The 19138-nt window shown below is 34.4% G+C and overlaps 1 protein-coding gene, 1 long non-coding RNA gene and 1 pseudogene across 2 annotated transcripts; 2 read left to right on the top strand and 1 right to left on the bottom strand.

Moving 5' to 3' along the window:
* Nucleotides 1-2260: 2260 nt before the first annotated feature.
* On the top strand, nt 2261-3660 carry LOC149253955 (uncharacterized). Its single transcript, XR_016266247.1, has 3 exons — nt 2261-2565; nt 2652-2685; nt 2776-3660. It is a non-coding gene; the product is annotated as an uncharacterized LOC149253955 (long non-coding RNA).
* Nucleotides 3661-5075: 1415 nt separating this feature from the next.
* LOC149253954 (benzyl alcohol O-benzoyltransferase-like) lies at nt 5076-6500 on the top strand. Its single transcript, XM_089454640.1, has 2 exons — nt 5076-5507; nt 5586-6500. The coding sequence occupies exons 1-2, from the start codon at nt 5076-5078 to the stop codon at nt 6498-6500; spliced, it is 1347 nt and encodes a 448-aa protein (XP_089310766.1).
* Nucleotides 6501-12118: 5618 nt separating this feature from the next.
* On the bottom strand, nt 12119-17597 carry LOC149253953 (heat shock 70 kDa protein, mitochondrial-like; annotated as a pseudogene).
* Between the last annotated feature and the right edge of the window lie 1541 nt (nt 17598-19138).

Raw genomic sequence — 19138 nt, 5'->3', positions numbered from 1 at the left:
TTCCACATGGTGGGAATTTAAGGTATAGAATCAATAGGTGTTCAAGCTCATGTTATTCTTCTCGAATTTATGCCTTGCAGTGTTTCCTTTCCAACATTTGGTGCAATTGCTAGAAATAATATTTGATTTTAAGGTCATGGCCAGGACCAAATTGGTGTATGAGATCCCCTTGTTTGTGGGACAAGGGACCCACCTCCCTCAACTGCTAAAGTCTATGAAGGCATACATAATCTACCCCCGTCTGACTATGACCCCTTACTAAGAAACACATGCTCTTAACCATTAGGCCACTCAAACTGTATAATAATAAAGTTATAATTTAATTAGTTTTATGATTTTTTATTTTTATTTTAGCAATGTGAGATGTGTCATGTAATAAGTTTTTTGTTACCTATTATGGATTAATGTCTATGGGAATTTACAAACCACTTAATTTATATGGTTGTGTTAGCTGGAAGGGTTTAATCTCCAAGGAATATTGTAGAATATTTATAACAATATACCCAAATCAAAGCTTGAGATTTATCTCCAAAATAGTTTTGTGTTATTTTTTTCCCTTTTAATTAAATTGATTAATTAAAAAATGACATATAAACAAGCGAGTTATGGTTTTTTGGGGCATGTGATATTAATAAGCCATGGTATTAGCCCATAATATTGTAACAAATCCTATATACAGATTAAGAATCTCCATTGCAGATCCCTTCATTGACCATCTTTGTCAATGCTCTGAGTCCAATCATTTATCGGATATTAGACATCTTACTCTAACTCTTACCTTGCACAACAGGTGTTAATCACAATCTCCATTGCGGATCCCTTCATTGACCATCTTTGTCAATGCTCTGAGTCCAATCATTTATCAGATATTAGACATCTTACTCTAACTCTTACCTTGCACAGCTGGTGTTAATCACATTGGTAAAAGACTAGATCGGTTCTTAGTACATGAAAATCTTCTTGAGAGTCTGGGATGAATGTCGAGGTGTAGGGCGGATCCCTTCATTGACCATCTTTGTCAATGCTCTGAGTCCAATCATTTATTGGATATTAGACATCTTACTCTAACTCTTACCTTGCATAGCCAGTGTTAATCACATTGGTAAAAGACTAGATCGGTTCTTGAGAGTCTCGAATGTATGTGATCATGGGTGGAAAAATATCTGACCTTTGACCACATGCATTACAGTGGACATTCTACATGAAATTTTACATGTGAGTAATTCCACATTCTCTGTGATGTTAGTTAGCATGGCATCTACTTAGTATCATAGTAGTCAAAGTGTGATTAGCTCCACATTGTGAATAATGAGAATAATGAGAATTGACCTAATATTTATTTAGTATCACTTTGATCAATAATATAAGTTAACTTTTTCATACAAACTTCTATTAAAATAATTTTTAGTTAAAAAACTCTTTTAATTTATTATTAACTTTGTTAACTAAATTTTTACTAAACCATAATTATGTGAAACTTTAAGTAAGTTTCAAAAAATTTTGGACACCAAAACATTAAAATTAAATTTAAGAACCATATTTAACGTCAAAATGTTTTAAAATAAATAACAAATTATATCACAATTTACTCAAAATCCATATTTAAATATTTTGATTTTATAAAAAATTATTTATTTTTCCCAAAACAATGAATTATAATTGAAATCGATGTATTCATTTAAATATAATATATTTGTTAATTCTTTTAAAAATGAAAGCCGTAGGATTTATGATGAAAATTGAAAGCGGTCAGATTTATGATGAAAGCTGTCAGATTATGATGGTGGGTTGTACGCTTTCATTCACAACACTGGCACTCAAATCAAGTCGCGAATTTCAAAACATTTAAAGAAATATTAATATTTCGTGATCCAGGTTAAATTTGACGTCCGTATGTCTGTATTTCTCTTTTTTATATGTAAAATACGTTTGAGTTTTAAATTTCCACGGGGCAACATATAAAAATACGTTTGAGTTTTAAATTTCCACGGGGCAACTTGCCATTAATTTCCAAAAACGTCATATTGACGGGCAGGTTTAAAAATTAAAAGTTTAATTTTTTTTTTTTATAAATTTCTTTTATATATATTTAACCTTATGTCATACGGACCCCACCTAAGGAGGTTATAATTTTTCAATTAAATCAATGTTCAATATGTGGGATTATACATAGCCACCTGGACCTTAAGGGATTAAATTAATTTCATATACTATTTGATGTGAAAACCCCGGTCCCACATCTCCACCGTCTGTTTGCTCCTTGATCTGATGGTCAGATGGAGATGGAGCTGGTATAACAACTACCCTACCTCGAGGTTTGCAATTCTTTCTGCCATTCTCACTTTTCAACCCGAGGCTTCTACTCTGCAACTCATTCATGGCACCGCTAGGTAGCCTGCTTTCTCTATTTCTCACCAGTTTAGTGTTTTCACCTTCCACCAGATGGTTTTAAAAGGGTTTAATACTTGCTTCATTCTTCCTACTTAGCATCGATTTCTTCCCAACTCAAAATCGGTGTCAGGGTTCCATAGGACAATGAGGTTGTGGATTCTTTCCAGATTTCAGGTATGCTTGCATCCATCATTGCAAATATTTAGTTATTATTACATTTCAAGGTTGGAGAACTAATTGCAAACGCTCTAACATTACAGGATGATTGTCAAGGTTTTCTGCTCCGACTTTCAGGTATTACCCTCTACTTAGGCATAAATTATAATTGTATATAAATCCCCTTATCATTCAAGGTTCTAATTACGGTTAATTCCCTGATTGCAGGTACTCGGACTCCCCTATCTTCTTAAGGTTACTCAAAACCATTCTTACATCGCCATGGTTTTGTTCCTTAACAGGTTCCTCCTTCACCCGTGTTCTCGGTATAAAAGGGGTGGTATGGTGTTTAATTATTTTGTTTCATTTCCATACCCTAAGGGTTGGAACTCTACTCGAATATTATGTAGAAATAAAATCTATGCAGTTTACCTCCTTGGCGCACTGCTCATAACTATAATTTATGAGAGGGTTCTTATCCTTTTAGAGACACAATCTCTGTTTTTTTAAATGTGGCAACAAAACTTACGTATTGATTTTTGTGGAAATGGGTTACTATGTGGTTGCTGGCTTGCCCACAACTCCATCGTCACCGAAAGTTACCTATTGATTGATATATTTTCAAGGTTTCCTTTGATATCACAGTTAATGAAGGTTGTGAACTTTTCTTTTCAAATATATGTTATGATAATGCTTGCAATTTTTCTCGAGTTTCATGGTCTTGATTATTTGTATTCTTAATGCATAAGTTGTTAAATTCCCTTACCCAGGCGCAGTCTAAAGGGTTTGTTATGAATCCACAGGTTAATTTAATCGATACTCTCATTAGATTTCAAGGCTAGTTTTACTATTGTTTTCTAATTTACATGACTATATATTGTCGTTATTTTACAACTACCAATATTTATGTGCTTCCATCAGGTTCCTTTCTTCGATGATTTCTTTTGGGTTATTTATTTTCCGTTATATATGAACACCATCCTGGTTGCAGGGTCACTGGCATTGTTGTCGGTCTCCTCTGTAGCCCAGGGATGAGGTAAAGGGATTTCACTATTGGACTGTCCACAAAGGTCTCCAGAGCTTTGGCCTGGACTAGCCAATCATCTTTTCCTATACGTCTGTCTTTTTTTTAAGAAAAATGCAGGAGATAAATATTGTTACAGGAGAGTAGGCTAAGTTAAATATTTTCTTTTCCTTTCTTATATTTAAATCATCTATTTATTCTGTAAAGGAATTTGATGAAAATTATGTCAAGAATAATTAATCATTCCTGCAAACTGTGTGGCATTTTTCTGTAGTTACAATATTATATCAATTTACAGATTGTTTATTAATTCTTTCTATGTATTCTTACTTATCTTTACTATTCGAAATTTATTCTTAGATATCGTAATCATACTGTACAATTACTTTCCTTTTTAAGGCATGTAGTCTATTAAAATGTATAGGAAACATGCACTCACTTCTATTTACTCCTCGGGAAAACCACTATTTTGTAAAAACAAATAAAGACAATTTAATAATTACCGAATTATAAATATACTTATTTGTTCCTTATCAATTAAGAAGTCTCTCCTCCCAACTGTGAGGCTGGAAATGATGTCCAATCTCCCCTTGAGTTTCCACTCGGCCATACAGTATAGGTTTCAATCAAAATTGTTTAGTCTCCAAACCTCAAGACCCCTGGTCCAGTTTAGAGACCCAACTTGCAAGGATTTTTCAAGGGTTCTATTGGCCAACCCCTGGTCCAGTTTAGAGACCCAACTTCAAGGATTCTTCAAGGGTTCTATTGGTCAAGTCTATCTCATGAACTCCTCAAAAACAACAATATTATTCTCACCTGCACAACATTCTGTACAATTTGAAATTAGATGAAACTTGTACAAATAAATTTTAAAAGTCATATGATGGGCAGTTTAAAAATAAAAACGTCATAAAAAAATTCCTTGACAGATAAGATCACGTTTCAAATTTAACCCCTGGTGATGACAGCTAGATAAACGTGTTATTTCTTTCAATTGTATTATTTCTTTCGATTAAAGTCCTTCAACGAGTGTCATTATTTGACTTGTCGGGGTTATCCATCAGGACTACATTTCCTCAATGAAAATTGACATATATACTAATGTTCTAGAGAAAATTTCACATATATACTAATATTTTAGAAAATTTGGTAAGAAATTTGACATATATAATAGGGATTAAATCCATACCACTCACTTTAAATTTTAAAAAGCTATTGTAAAAGTAAACCAACTTATTCAACATACTTATTAATAATTAAATTTAAAATTTAAAAATCCAAGATGAAGTCGCCTTTGTTGTAGATCTTTCATTGCTGATGGTATTCGTTATACTAGTCACATCACTTGACAATATATCTCACCAAACGCAGGCTTCGGCGTCTCCTCCATCTAGAAAGATCTTTGCCTCTTGCAACTTACTGCATCCTGCTCTGCTCTCATCTTCGATTGCGTGCTCGCTTCATAGCCTTTCATTGATTCTCCACTCTCCACAGCTTTGTTTTCATGGAACCTCTGCAAATGAAAATCACCAGAAAGCCGGCTATCCTTGTTGCTCCTCTCCTGCCTACTCCCAAAGGGTTGCTATACCTTTCCAATCTAGATGATCAACCGTCTCTCAGATTTCATATTCCCGTCCTCCAATTCTATCGGTTCGATCCGTCGAAAAAAGGTGAGGATCCCGCCAAAGTTATCAGAGAGGCGCTGGCGAAGGTTTTGGTGTTTTACTATCCTTTAGCCGGAAGATTGAGAGAAGCGACTTTCGGTAAGCTCCTCGTGGACTGCACCAGCGAAGGCGTGCTGTTTGTGGAAGCTGATGCCGACGTTTCCATGGAGGAATTCGGAGAATTGCACCCACCTTTCCCCTGCTTGGATGATCTGCTGCATGACGTGCCGGGCTCGGAAACTATTACCAATTCTCCCCTCCTCCTCATTCAGGTTAATTGATAACTCATTTTTTGATGAACGCAATCGAAATTATGTTTTTTTAACGTGTTGCTTATCACGATATTTCAGGTAACGCGGTTGAGATGCGGAGGGTTCATTTTCGCCCTTAGTTTGAATCACACCATGAGCGACGCGCTTGGCCTCGTTCAATTCTTGAAAGCTCTGGGCGAAATGGCGAGAGGGGCTACAAGGCCTTCGGTTCGTCCAGTCTGGGAAAGAGAAATCCTCCGACCGCGGACGAATCCCACAGTTAAATTCCCCCACTATGAATATGATCAAATCGAAGACAAAGACGGGCAGATGGCGAACGTGAAGGAGATGAGGCAGAGTTCATTTTTTTTCGGGCCGAAGGAGATCGAGTCGCTGAAGAGACAAGCAGTAGGGCAAGGCAAGTGCCCGACCTTTGAAGTTCTATCGGCCTGTTTGTGGCGTTCCAGAACGAGGGCTCTCCAACTGCCCGCTGAGCAGGAAGCTCGGTTCATATTCCCTTTGGATGGCCGAGCGAGATTCGACCCGCCGATTCCCGAAAACTTCTACGGCAATGCGATCATTTTGTCGTGCGCGAAGACGACCGCAGGAGAGCTGGCAACCAAACCGTTGTCCTTCGCTGTGAAGTTGATCCGCCAAGCGAAAATGAGCGTGAATGGCGAGTACATGCGATCGGTGATAGATTTGATGGAGTTGAGAGGGCACCCTCTCTTCACAGTGGCGGGCACCTATACAGTCTCGGACTGTACTAAGATCGGGTTTGGAGATGTGGATTTGGGGTGGGGAAGAGCAGCCTACGGCGGGCTAGCACAAGGTGGAGTGGGACCAGCGGCAGCGGCGGGCTTGACAAGCTTCCTCGTCCCTTGTCGTAACAGAAGTGGGGTGGAAGGAATAGTGGTTCCAGTATGCTTGCCGCCCGCTGCTATGCATATATTTGAAGCAGAAATCAATCAAGCTATCGAGACCGCAGCCCCATATCTACGATCCTCCCTATAAAATAGCAATCTCTAAGCTTAATTATATTAAATTGCTGTTAATTGAATAAAATCTAATATTAAGTTGTATTTCTGTGAAGTAAATTGGCACACTGCAACTTCTTGAGTTGTGTACGGTACAAAGGTCGTTGGGATTCGTTTCATCAGTTGAGAATATATGATTCTTATTCATTGAGATTGTTATCTTTCTTCTTATTAACCTTGCGAAAACCCCGCCGTGATTCTAATCTAAGAGAAAGTGGAGTTACATCGAGTAAAAGAAGTTCCGTGACATTAGCCCGCAAAATTCCACTTTGGATGGCAGCACCCATTGTTATAGCCTCGTCTGGATTAACACATTTACTTGGCGTCTTTCCAAAAATCTCAATAACAATCTCTTGAACCCTTGGCACCGGGTACATTTCTCCCATAAGAATAACTTCATCCAATTCCAATGTGGTAATCCATGCTTGTTTTTTACAACTGTTGGAAGGGATTCTTGTTCTCTCGATTAAGTGATCTGCTAAGATTTCAAACTTCAAATGCTTTATACTCGTGATAAATGGTAGATTAATCTATCGACTCCACAACTCCAGCTTCGCCTTTGTAAGGCTAGCTTATCCTAGGATAAGTCATTTTTTTTTTGTCTTTTTGAGCCCAACAAATAAATACTGGAGCAGAGCATTATCAAAATCCTCACCCCGAAAAAATTATCACCATTTGTGGCCTTTACCTATGATAAAAAGCTAACAAGGTTACAATAATTTGCCAGATAAAGTGGAGAATGAGAAGAAATAAATAATGAATGTAAAATAACCTAACATCTCAAGAGAAGGAACATGCCTCGAATACCATTGGATATTTCAAGCATTGTTACATCGAAAGTACTCCCACTAAGATTCAACACAACAACTAGGCCCTCTTTCTCATTCATGCCATAAGAAAGGGTTGTTAGAGTAAGCTTATTGCTAATTCTTTTTACATCCAAACTTGTAATTTTACCAAGATATTTCGTTGTTTAGCATTAAGCATCACTAAAATAGAAAGGCATAATAATGACTACATTCTACACAATATTTCTAGACAATTTTTTTCCCAAGAAAAACTAGGTGTAGAGATGAATGTAAACTAGGTGTAGGGATTAATGTAGACTAATGCACAATGCAAAATTGAAGAGCTACGGTGAAAACAAATGGAAAAAATAAAGCACACGTGTCTTCTATGTGATGAACAATCCTTTTCATAAAATAGTTATTTAGTTATTGAAAATAGTTATTTAGTTATTTGACTATTGTGCACTTATTTCCTTTGCATTGAAACTATATGGTACATTATATGATGTTTGTGTTGATCTATACGTGTCTTTCATGTGATGAACAATCTTTTTCATAAAATAGTTATCTGATTATTTGACTATTATGTACTTATTGCCTTTGCATTGAAACTATGATGTTTGTGTTGATCCATACTATTGTACTTATGCTTTTCCATACGTGTCTTCTATGTGATGAACCATCCTTTTCCTAAGATACTTATCTAGTTTTGATTATTGTGCACTTATTGCTTTTGCGTTGAAACTGTATGTTGCGCTATATGATGTTCGTGTTGATCCATACTATTGTACTTATGCTTTTCCATATGAACGTTTCGCTACCTCACTTTCCGATCACAGGCCACCCACTACCATACTTTGGACTTTTTACGTACATCAAAATTCCTATCCAAAGATTATTCGGTAAATAAATCCCAACATTTGTATATATGTGATGCTATAGAATAAGCTATCAAAATTAGCATGTAATAAATCCCAACATTTGTATATATCAAAATTAGCATGTATCTCGATAAATAGTACAAATGCCAACATGTGTATATATGTGATGCTATAGAATAAGTTAGAATAAGCTATCAAGATTAGCATATATCTCGTTAAATAGTACAAATGCCTTTGCCCAACAGGGAAAAAATAATTCAATCATGATTATTACTATGTCTTAATATTCATAATCTGTTATAATCCTTCACATGATATGTACAAATGCCCATCCAATACAAAACAAAATCCTCTTTTATTTTTTAAAAAATTAACAAATATATTTAAATGAATACATAGATTTTAATTATAATTCATGGTTTTTAGAAAAATAAATTATTTTTTATAAAACCAAAATATTTAAATATAGATTTTGAGTCATTTATGATTTAATTGGTTTTTTTTTTTGTTTTTTGGGAAAACAAATAGAGATATTATTTTTATTGTTATTAAATTTAATTTTGATGTTTTGGGGTCCAAAACTTTTTGCAACTCATTTAAAGCTTTAAATGATTATTTTTTAGTCAAAAATTTGTCAACAAAGTTCATAATACACTAAGAGCTTTCCAACTAAAAAATCACCTTAATAGGAGTTTTTTGAGAAAGTTAATTTATATTGTTGACCAAAGTGATATTAAATAGATGTTAGGTCAATTTTCATTACTTACAATGTGGAGCTAGTCACACCTTGACCACCCTGATACTAAGTAGATGCCATGCAAACTAGCATCACTGAGAATGTGGAGTTACTCACATGTAGAAGTTTAAAAAGGTATTAAAGAGACTAAAACCTTCACATTGATTAGGTATTGAGACATGTAAAAACTCTTAGATTAACCCTAAATTATTATCATATCATGTTAAAAATTGAGTTAAATTGGATTAAATACTAGGTTTATAGGAAACAACTTTGAAGCATAAGAAGGAAGTAGAAGACCATCTTAATGTAACAACCATTTAAAACATACATTATCCATGGAAACTCCATAGTGGCAGCGTTTTCTTTATATTTTCACTTATACACATGTGAAAAGAGTAGATCATATGCCTCTCCCCCAACTTGGATTTTTTTGATATATTTTCACTTATACACATGTGAAAAGAGTAGATCATATGCCTCTCCCCCAACTTGGATTTTTTTGATTTTTTTCAAAGTGCATCTTATGTTAGTGTTCTTTATACGTATGATAAGTTATGCAGCATTAAATATGTGAATGAAATAAACACGTCATCTCTCTCTCTCTCTCTCTCTCACACACACACACACACACACACACATATTCGAACTTGGTGTTAGCCCCAATGTTGGATGGAAGAGCGATCTCTCTACTTGTGGGATGCTATGATATGTTGTTATTCTCTCCCCAACTTTTAACTTTCTTGTCATATTCAATAGTTTCTTTGAAGTCCTAAATTCCTCATATAAATTATAAAAATATGTCTTCACAAAGAATATATATGTGTGTGTGTTTAATATTACTATAAAGACTAAATATTATCTTTTTATTTTAGTCTAAGCCTAGGCAAGGGCAAGCCCCAATGTTGGATGGAAAAAACAATCTCCCTACTAGTGGGATGTTATGATGCTATGGGTAGATCGTTTTTCCATTCAACATTGGAATTAGATGTATTTTGGGTAGTTGGAATAAATGTTATTATTTTCTTCCTAGATTTTATCTTTCTTGTCATACTCCATTCAACATTAGAATTGGATATATTTTGGGTAGTTGGGATAAATTTTATTATTCTCTTTTTAGCTTTTGTCTTTGTTTTCATACTCAATATTCTCCTAAAAGTCCTAAATTCCTTATATAAAATATAAAAATAATATATATATATATATATATATATATATATATATATATATATATATACATATACATATACATATACATATACATATACATATACATATTACTAGAAAAACTAAATATTTTTTTTTGGTTTTAAGGGAATGAAAAATAGAAAATTAAAATATTAAAAATTATTTTTCCTTAACCTGAGTGGTAGGTGAGAAATTTAAATACAAAAAATGGAAATTAAATATTAAAATATTGAATAAAATAATTAAGATAATTTAAATTAGGGAAACAAAATAAATTTATAGTATTTTAATTTAAAAAAAATCAATTAATACTACTACATTATTATTAATTTTGTATTTTGTATTTTAAACTGTATATAAAATATACATAGTAACAAGGGGCTTACCATATGAAAAATAAAATCTTTTTCTTTTAATTTAAAACTAAAATTAGATTATTATTAATAAATTATTTAGGAGATATAAAACTCAAGGTAGAAAATAATACTATAACAATTTATAGTCTATAATCCAAACACATTTCATCAATAGAAAATAACAAGATAGAAAAAAATACAACTAACAAAAAGAATAGAGACTAGTGGAAGATGATTTTTGCTCGAGAACAATATCTAGAGTTACCTCCTCCGTTGTTGATGTTTGCAATAGAGATTCTTAAATTTTAAATAGGATTTGTTACAATGTCATGGGCTAATACCATGGCTTATTAATATTAATGCCCCAAAAAAACCCATAACTCACTTGTTTATATGTCATTTTTTAATTAATCAATTTAATTAAAAGGGAAAAAAATAACACATAATTATTTTGGAGATAAATCTCAAGATTTGATTTGTGTATATTGTTATTAATATTCTAGAATATTCCTTGGAGGTTAAGTCCTTCCACCTAACACAACCATATAAATTAAGCGGTTGGTAAATTCCCATAGACATTAATCTATAATAGGTAACAAAAAACTTATTACATGACACATCTCACATTGCTAAAATTAAAAAATCATAAAACTAATTAAATTATAGCTTTATTATTATACAACTTGAGTGACCTAATGGTTAAGAGCATGTGTTTCCTAGTAAGAGGTCACAACCAGAGGGGGGTAGAGGATGTATGCCTTCGAAGACTTTAGCAGTTAAGGGAGGTTCATCCCTTGTCCCACAAACAAGGGACTCTCATACACCAATTTGGTCTCTGGACATGACATTAAAATCAAATATATCATTACTAACAATTACACCAGATATTATAAATGAAACACCGTAAGGAATAAATTCGAGAAGAATAACATGAGCTTGAACACCTACTAATTCTACACCTTAAATGCCCACTATGTTGCTAGAATGAAACCTTGAAGCACTTGTTTTTGTTTTGAAAATATGCTCATTTTAAGGTTAGCCCCTCCATGCTCTCATCTAATATTCCCTCAAATATTTCTGTATTGGGAGATTCTCTCCCCTAGGCCATATATTTTCACACAACACAACACTAGATTAGAATTGGTATCTTATATCTTTGGAACACAAAAAACATATGTGTATCAAGTGATTTTTAGCATATTGTTGATGTACTTAACAAGAAGGGTCTCTCATTTGTGCACATTTGAGTTTGCATATCCAAGAAAAAATGTGGAGGCGAGGATGGAAATAATCCACTTACATGAGTTAATGGACTACTAGATAATGCACAATAAACAAAGTGTCACCTCAAGGATATTCTCTAGCACACTACACACTCTCAACCTTCAAGCAACAACATTAACATAAGGAAGTCAAGTTGTAAGAGAGTGTCAAGAGAAGCAAAGGCATTGACCCGCAACAAGAACCCTAAAGTGGTCTCTCACTTCGAAAAATTTCCTACTATTGCTCTATCCATCATGATGAACCCACACATGAAAATTATGGATAGCTGATACTAAGCCAACAACTAAAGGTTTGGGGCCTCCTCCCAAGGATGAAGACTCTCCTCCTTGAATGGGTTTAATTCTTGTAACATCATGGTCTATCTACTGAGTTTGACCATCTGCATCAGTTGATAATATATTACTCTTATTCATTGGGATTGTTATATTTCTGCTTACTAACCTTGTGAAAACCCCGTCGTGTTTCTAATCTAAGAGAAAGTGGAGTCACATCCAGTATAAGAAGTTCCCTTACATTAGCCTGCAAAATTCCACTTTGGATGGCAGCACCCATTGTTATACCCTCATCTGGATTAACACATTTACTTGGCGTATTTCCAAAAATCTGAACAACAATCTCTTGAACCCTTGGCACCCAGTACATTCCTCCCATAAGAATAACTTCATCCAATTCCAATGTCGTAATCCCTGCTTTTTTTTTACAACTCTTGGAAGGGATTCTTGTTCTCTCGATTAAGTGATTTGCTAAGATTTCAAACTTCAAATGAGTTAATGTAACATTCAAATGCTCTATACTAGATGCATCTTCCATGATCAATGGTAGATTAATCTACCTAAGAAGAATATGACAACTCCACCTTCGGTTTCTCTGAAGCCTCTTGAAGCCTTCGTAAGGCTATCTTATCCTAGAATAAGTAATTTTTTGTCTTTTTGAACTCAACAACTAAATACTCAAGGAGCGCATTATCAAAATCCTCACTCGCCAAAAAATTATCACCATTTGTGGCCTTGACTTGCAAAAAAAAGCTAACAAGGTTACAATAATTTGTGTGAAAAAGCAGATAAGGAGAAGAAATAAATAATCAATGTAAAATAAGCTAACATCTCAAGGGAAGGAACATGCCTCGAATACACCATTGGATATTTCAAGCATTGTTACATCAAAAGTACCCCCACTAAGATTAAACACAGCGACTAGGCCCTCCTTCTCATTCATGCCATAAGAAAGGGTTGTTAGAGTAGGCTTATTGCTAATTCTTTTTACATCCAATCTTGTAATTTTACCAACATATTTCATTGCTTAGCACTAAGCATCACTAAAATACAGAGGCATAGTAATGACTGCATTCTAGACAATATTTCTAAGGTAACCCTCAACATTCTTTTTCCCAAGTCAAGAAAAACTAGGTGTAGAGATAAATGTAAACTAATGCACAATGCAAAATTAAAGAGATACGGTGAAAACAAATGGAAAAAATAGAGCACACGTGTCTTCTATGTGATGAACAATCCTTTTCATAAAATAGTTATCTAGTTATTTGACTATTGTGCACTGATTGCCGTTGCATTGAAACTATATGCTGCACTATATGATGTCTGTGTTGATCCATACTATTGTACTTATGCTTTTCCATATGAATGTTTCGCTACCTCACTTTCTGATCACAGGCCACCCACAACCATACTTAGACTTTTCAATGTTCATGGCTGCTATGTAGATCAAAATTCCTATTCAAAAGATTATTCGGTAAATAAATCCCAACATTTGTATATATGTGATGCTATAGAATAAGCTATCAAGATTAGCATGTATCTTGCTAAATAGTACAAATGCCTTTGCCCAACAGGGAAAAAATAATTCAATCGTGATTATTACCCTGTCTTAATATTGATAATATGTTACAATCATTCACATGATATGTACAAATGTCCATCCGATACAAAACAAAATCATAATGTCTTATACCAGTACCAAAATAGATAGTAGCTTAACATTCACATGATACATGCAAATATCGCATTCCATACTCCATCTTAGTATCAATCATTATTTACGATCAAATATAGTTTGAACACTTTGTAAAGTTAAAAAAACAAATCCATTGTTGCCCTACCAGTAGCTTACAGGTAGTTAGAACATTTTTGGGATGTACCTATTGCATCCATGAGGAATAAAGATGAACCAAAAAGTGGAAGTTAGCAACTCCATAATAACATATAATTAATGCTTTACTATGACCCAATTTAGATACATATAAAGAATTGTCGTGTCCAATTCTAGTCATCTATCCTTAAAACGTTGTTGAATGTTACAATGATCTTTGTCAATCAATGATATGAACCAATTTCATTACAATATCATGGGTAGCATACCTCAGAACGAAAATCGCATGTAGAACACATAAAGCATAACTAAAACATATGTTCTTGTGGATGTAAGGGAATGGCATAAAATCCATAGGTTCCCTAAAAATTTCCACTATAGTCTTCTTAAATTGAAGAGAAAAACCCCAACAAAGGAACCAAATTGAAAACTCAAAGCAAGATTTTTCAAGCAACCACCCATTGAAGAAGCAGATTATTACATCATTGTGCATTAGTTAGAAAGTTGATGAAATAATGTTTTGTTCAGTGATTCAACAATGGCCCATTAAATTTGACATCCCTACTAGATTTCATCAACACAACAAGTCACCCATCATTGAATTGGATTCATATCAATTAAGTCATATCACAAAAACCTAGTTTTGATTCAATATCTTCATATTAGTCAAGTCATGTTAGTACGAACTAATTTTTATTGGATGGTTTAAATTGATAAGAAATTTAACTAACCATTTGGAATTTACATAAAACAAAATCTCCACAAACAAATACAATGAATAATTCAAGCACTCTTTCAGGGTAGATCCACTCGTTTGATAAAAAACATGGATAATACACAAGAAGTTCAATTATAAGTCATTTTAACAAGTGAAACTAAATAGTTAGTTTCCCAGAAAAATGGAAGTCCTAATCTGTATTAAGGTTACAATTCTATATAGGCAGTACTACCCATTTGGAGAATGTGTCAAACATTAGCCAGTACAATAAATATATCTTGCAACTATAGACATCACATATATATCAATTCATGTATCCTCTAAAATGTACAAAGTTGACACCACATCAAAATTTCCTTCTCATTCCTCACTGAATATAAGCATTCTACTCCATACGTTCAAAACAATACAAAATTATCCAATCCACTGGTTGCGATAGCCTGTGCTTAGCTTATAGCGCATGAAAAACATAAACACAAAGCTTCACTAGAGAAGCAGAATAAGTTGTCTGAATTTCATATCTAGGAAGTGGTACTATAAATAAATATGTCGAATAAGCTCCCAATGGTTTTATTAGTACATGTGACGATTAAGTTTAAATCACATTTTGGATAACCTGCTAAAATTCCTCAGGGTTCCAAAATCATTTGTAAGTACACCATCACAACGAGCAACTGATTCAGATAATGAGTATTACAATCATTCCAATGTTCTGGAAAAAGGATTGGCTTTTACAATCTTTGATATCCAAGAGGAATGGATGAGATTGAGTTACTGAAAGCAACTTGCCAATTTTATTGGATGCTCATTCTTGAGGATAGTGACAAGATCCATAGCCTGAACCAAAACAACACATGATTTAACCAATCAGGCCCTCATTTTAATAGTTTATATTGAAATTTTAGTGAATTGGAGGGGAGGATTCATAATTGGTAGAAAACGAGTAGCAAATGTGGAGGCCGAAGGAGGAAAGGAACTTGAAAGGATAGCGATATGGTGTGGAGTAGATACCTTAATATTTTCATCCAAGCGTAAAGAAACCAAACTAGAATGAATGTTCTGTATTGCAAGCACTAGTTCAGAGTCTAATGACCCATAACTATTTGTAAGGACCTCATTCCCTACGGTTATCATAAATATTAAGGTTGAAGGGTAATAAGGAGAAATCCTCTAAGCCACCCAAGCTTAGCTTGCAGTTGGACTTTCACTTATCCTATGGACATTCTCATTCTCAAGACCCACAACAACTGCAATGCCTGTGTTGGAAAATGCTTACAGTATAGAGGAATATGAGTTGTAGATCTTCACTCTATTGACAATGATGTTTCCAAGCATCTTGGCTACCTGCTTCGGTGATGGAAATTTATTCCTTTTTGTTCCATAGTTTACACCAATTCCAGTGTTTGGTTGTGATGATTCCTTCGACTCATTTTCCCCTGCAATGTGAAATACCAAAAAACATACAACCATAACCCACAATAACCCAATTTTTGGCCTTAATGGATGGAGGAACCCTTCAAATTTCAAAAACCCACATTAACACAACATGTATCCACTAATGCTTCAAAACACAGAGTCTGTATATATATTTAATGGATAATGAAGTTCTTAGATCGATTTATTACTTGTTGAAATCAAAAGAATCGAAATATAAGCAACAACTAGTAGAGTTTTATATGAATGCAGTCTCTGACAATCCATCTTGAACAAAGATACAATCGTGAGACCTTCAATGCACCTTTAGACTAGTACCCTTATTGGCTTAAAATGATCCATTCTTGATATATTTGTACATTACACCATACCAACTTCTTTTTCTGAAATTTGCTTTTAAATCCGATACCAAGATATTGTCTAATCCACCCTATATTATTACAAATATTCTAAAACCTTTAATAAAAATTAAATCCCTATTTAATAAATATTAATATTTAAATTGAAATTTTAAAAACTCTATTATAAAATTAAAAACAATCGTATCAATAAAATTATTAATAATTAAATTACACTTTTAAAAACCCTGTTTCAAAATAATAAACATATGAAACCACGTTGTACTGGTCACATCACCTGACAAAAGGCTTCAATTTATATATATCTCACCAAACGCTCGCTTCGTCGTCTTCCCCATCTCGAAACAAGTCTGCAACGCACTACATCCTGCTCTGCTGATCTTCGATTGCGTGCTTGCGTCATAGCTTTTCATTGATTCTCGATACCTTTGTTTTCATGGCTGCTCTGAATATGAAGGTCACCAGAAAGCCAGCTGTCCTCTGGCTGCTCTGAATATGAAGGTCACTCCGAAAGGGTTGCTATACCTTTCCAATCTAGATGATGAACTGTCTTTCAGATTTCATATTCCCGTCGTTCAAGGGGTGCTATCGCTTCAATCCGTCGAAAAAAAGTGAGGATACCGCCAAAGTTATCAGAGAAGCGCTGGTGAAGGTTTTGGTATTTTACTATCCTTTTGCCGGAAGATTGAGAGAAGCGCCCTTCGATAAGCTCCCAGTGAACTGCACCAGCGAAGGCGTGTTGTTTGTAGAAGCTGATGCCGATGTTTCCATGGAGGAATTCAGAGACCTGCACCCGCCCTCCCCTACTTGGCTGATCTGCTGCATGATGTGCCGGGCTCAAAAACTATTACCAATTCTCCCCTCCTCATTCAGGTTAATTCACTCATGCTTTGATGAACTCAATTCATATTCCAATCGAAATTATGTAACGCGGTTGAAATTATGTAATTTATTTTCGCCCTTCGTTTGAATCACACCATGAGCCACGCGCTTGGCCTCTTTTAGTTCTTGAAAGCTCTCGGCGAAATGGCGAGGGAAGCTGCGAGGCCTTCGGTTCATCCAGTCTGGGAAAGAGAAATCCTCTGACCCCGGACGAATCCCACAGTTAAATTCCCCCACTACGAATATGATCAAATCGAATACATGATCAAATCGAATACAAAGACGGGCAGATGGCAAACGTGAAGGAGATGAGGCCGAAGGAGATCGAGTCGCTTGTCTCTTCATTTCATGAAAAAATAAAATAAAAATATTTTTTTATTTCATGAAAAAATAAAATAAAAATATTTTTTTTTTTATCAATCCTACACAGCTTTAATCTATATATCTATAAAAGCATACAATGTTTGTCTCACTCCATAATCTTATTTGTAAATATAAAGTGATTAGCTACTAGCATTTGCACCAGATGTTGCAAAGGAAACGTTGTAAGGCATAAAGTGTGCAAATCCATTATCCATTTAGTGTATGCATTATTCAACAAGGTGGATCTCTCTAAATTTGTTGCAAACATTTATGTTGTTGCATTGCTAATTTATTTAGAATCTACTACTACCTCCTCTTCTTGGAATATTAAATTTCTTATCACAATCCCTCTAATTATTGGCATCACAATTTTTTCCACTTTAGTGGCTTTACCTTCAACCTAAAGAAACATGAATTTGAGTGACTCAATTAAAAAGCAATTGCTATATCTCTATATGAGCTCATTCCTTTTTGTTTATAAACCATATCAAATAAATTGTCTCTCTAGTCGATGCCGAATCCTGGGTCTTTAGAGGATTTCCCAAAATCTACAAACAAAACTGGTTTCTTTAATATTCTGCTTCCATCTTCGAGATGGTTCTTTATCCAACCTAACCGAACAGTTAATAAATACGGGCAAACTACTCTTTATATTCAGACTGATGCCCCTCCAAACGAACTTGCTTTGTGTACAAAGATATGCAGTGAATAATTAGGGATATGTTAATAAACCCCAATTTATTTCCCAAAGCAATAAGAAAACAAGGGCAAACTGACTTCAGAAATTCTTAATGCTACCATTCCATCTTCACTTAGATTGTGGTGGAAATAGGAAGCTTTCCCGAAGGATTACAAGAAGAAAATGAGACAGCATTAAGAAATTCAGTTGAATTTGGAGGAGATGAATGTGGTGGCAAGGCAAATCTGTTAAATTTCAATGATCAAATATGTTGAATAAATCTGCCACCATTGGAAGAGGAACATTTAATCCCATGAAGCCACTGATGCGTTGGGCTGAAGGTCCCTCACCAATTTGAAGAATATATGGCTCTCTAATGATATTGCTCAAAGGAAACCAAGAAAGCAACGTTCTGACACCACAAGGCGTTTATTATTAGCTCCATATTTGCTAAAATTTGCATTTTCTGTCTTACGAACGTTCTGAAGCTAAGTTGTCTTCTGGCATAGATGCAGACGAACAATTTGCAAATGATGAGAATTAGGGATTTAAAAATATAGATTTGCATGCATGCTATATGCACTACCCCATCAAAACACTGCATCTTATTACAACTTTTAGGAAAAATAAGGAGATAAACAAACCTAATACCAAGTGGAAGCATATCTCAATGCACATGCCCAAATACAATTTAAATTGAAGAAACCAACATCTAACACTTCACCGGAATTAGCTCAGTCATCAACCTGCAAAGGCCAATTTTCATCACTCTTTTGCTGCTACACTGGAGAGAAAGAACAAGTGTAAATATTTGTTTTCAAAATTTGGCTGAGGACACCTGGAG

This window comes from Pinus tabuliformis, chromosome 7 (genome assembly GCF_031772625.1).
Source record: "Pinus tabuliformis cultivar Carrire ecotype Pingquan chromosome 7, CPIR1, whole genome shotgun sequence".
Lineage (NCBI taxonomy): Eukaryota > Viridiplantae > Streptophyta > Pinopsida > Pinales > Pinaceae > Pinus > Pinus tabuliformis.
Note: the sequence above shows the minus strand (reverse complement) of the source record. Positions and strands in the feature narration are given on the sequence as shown.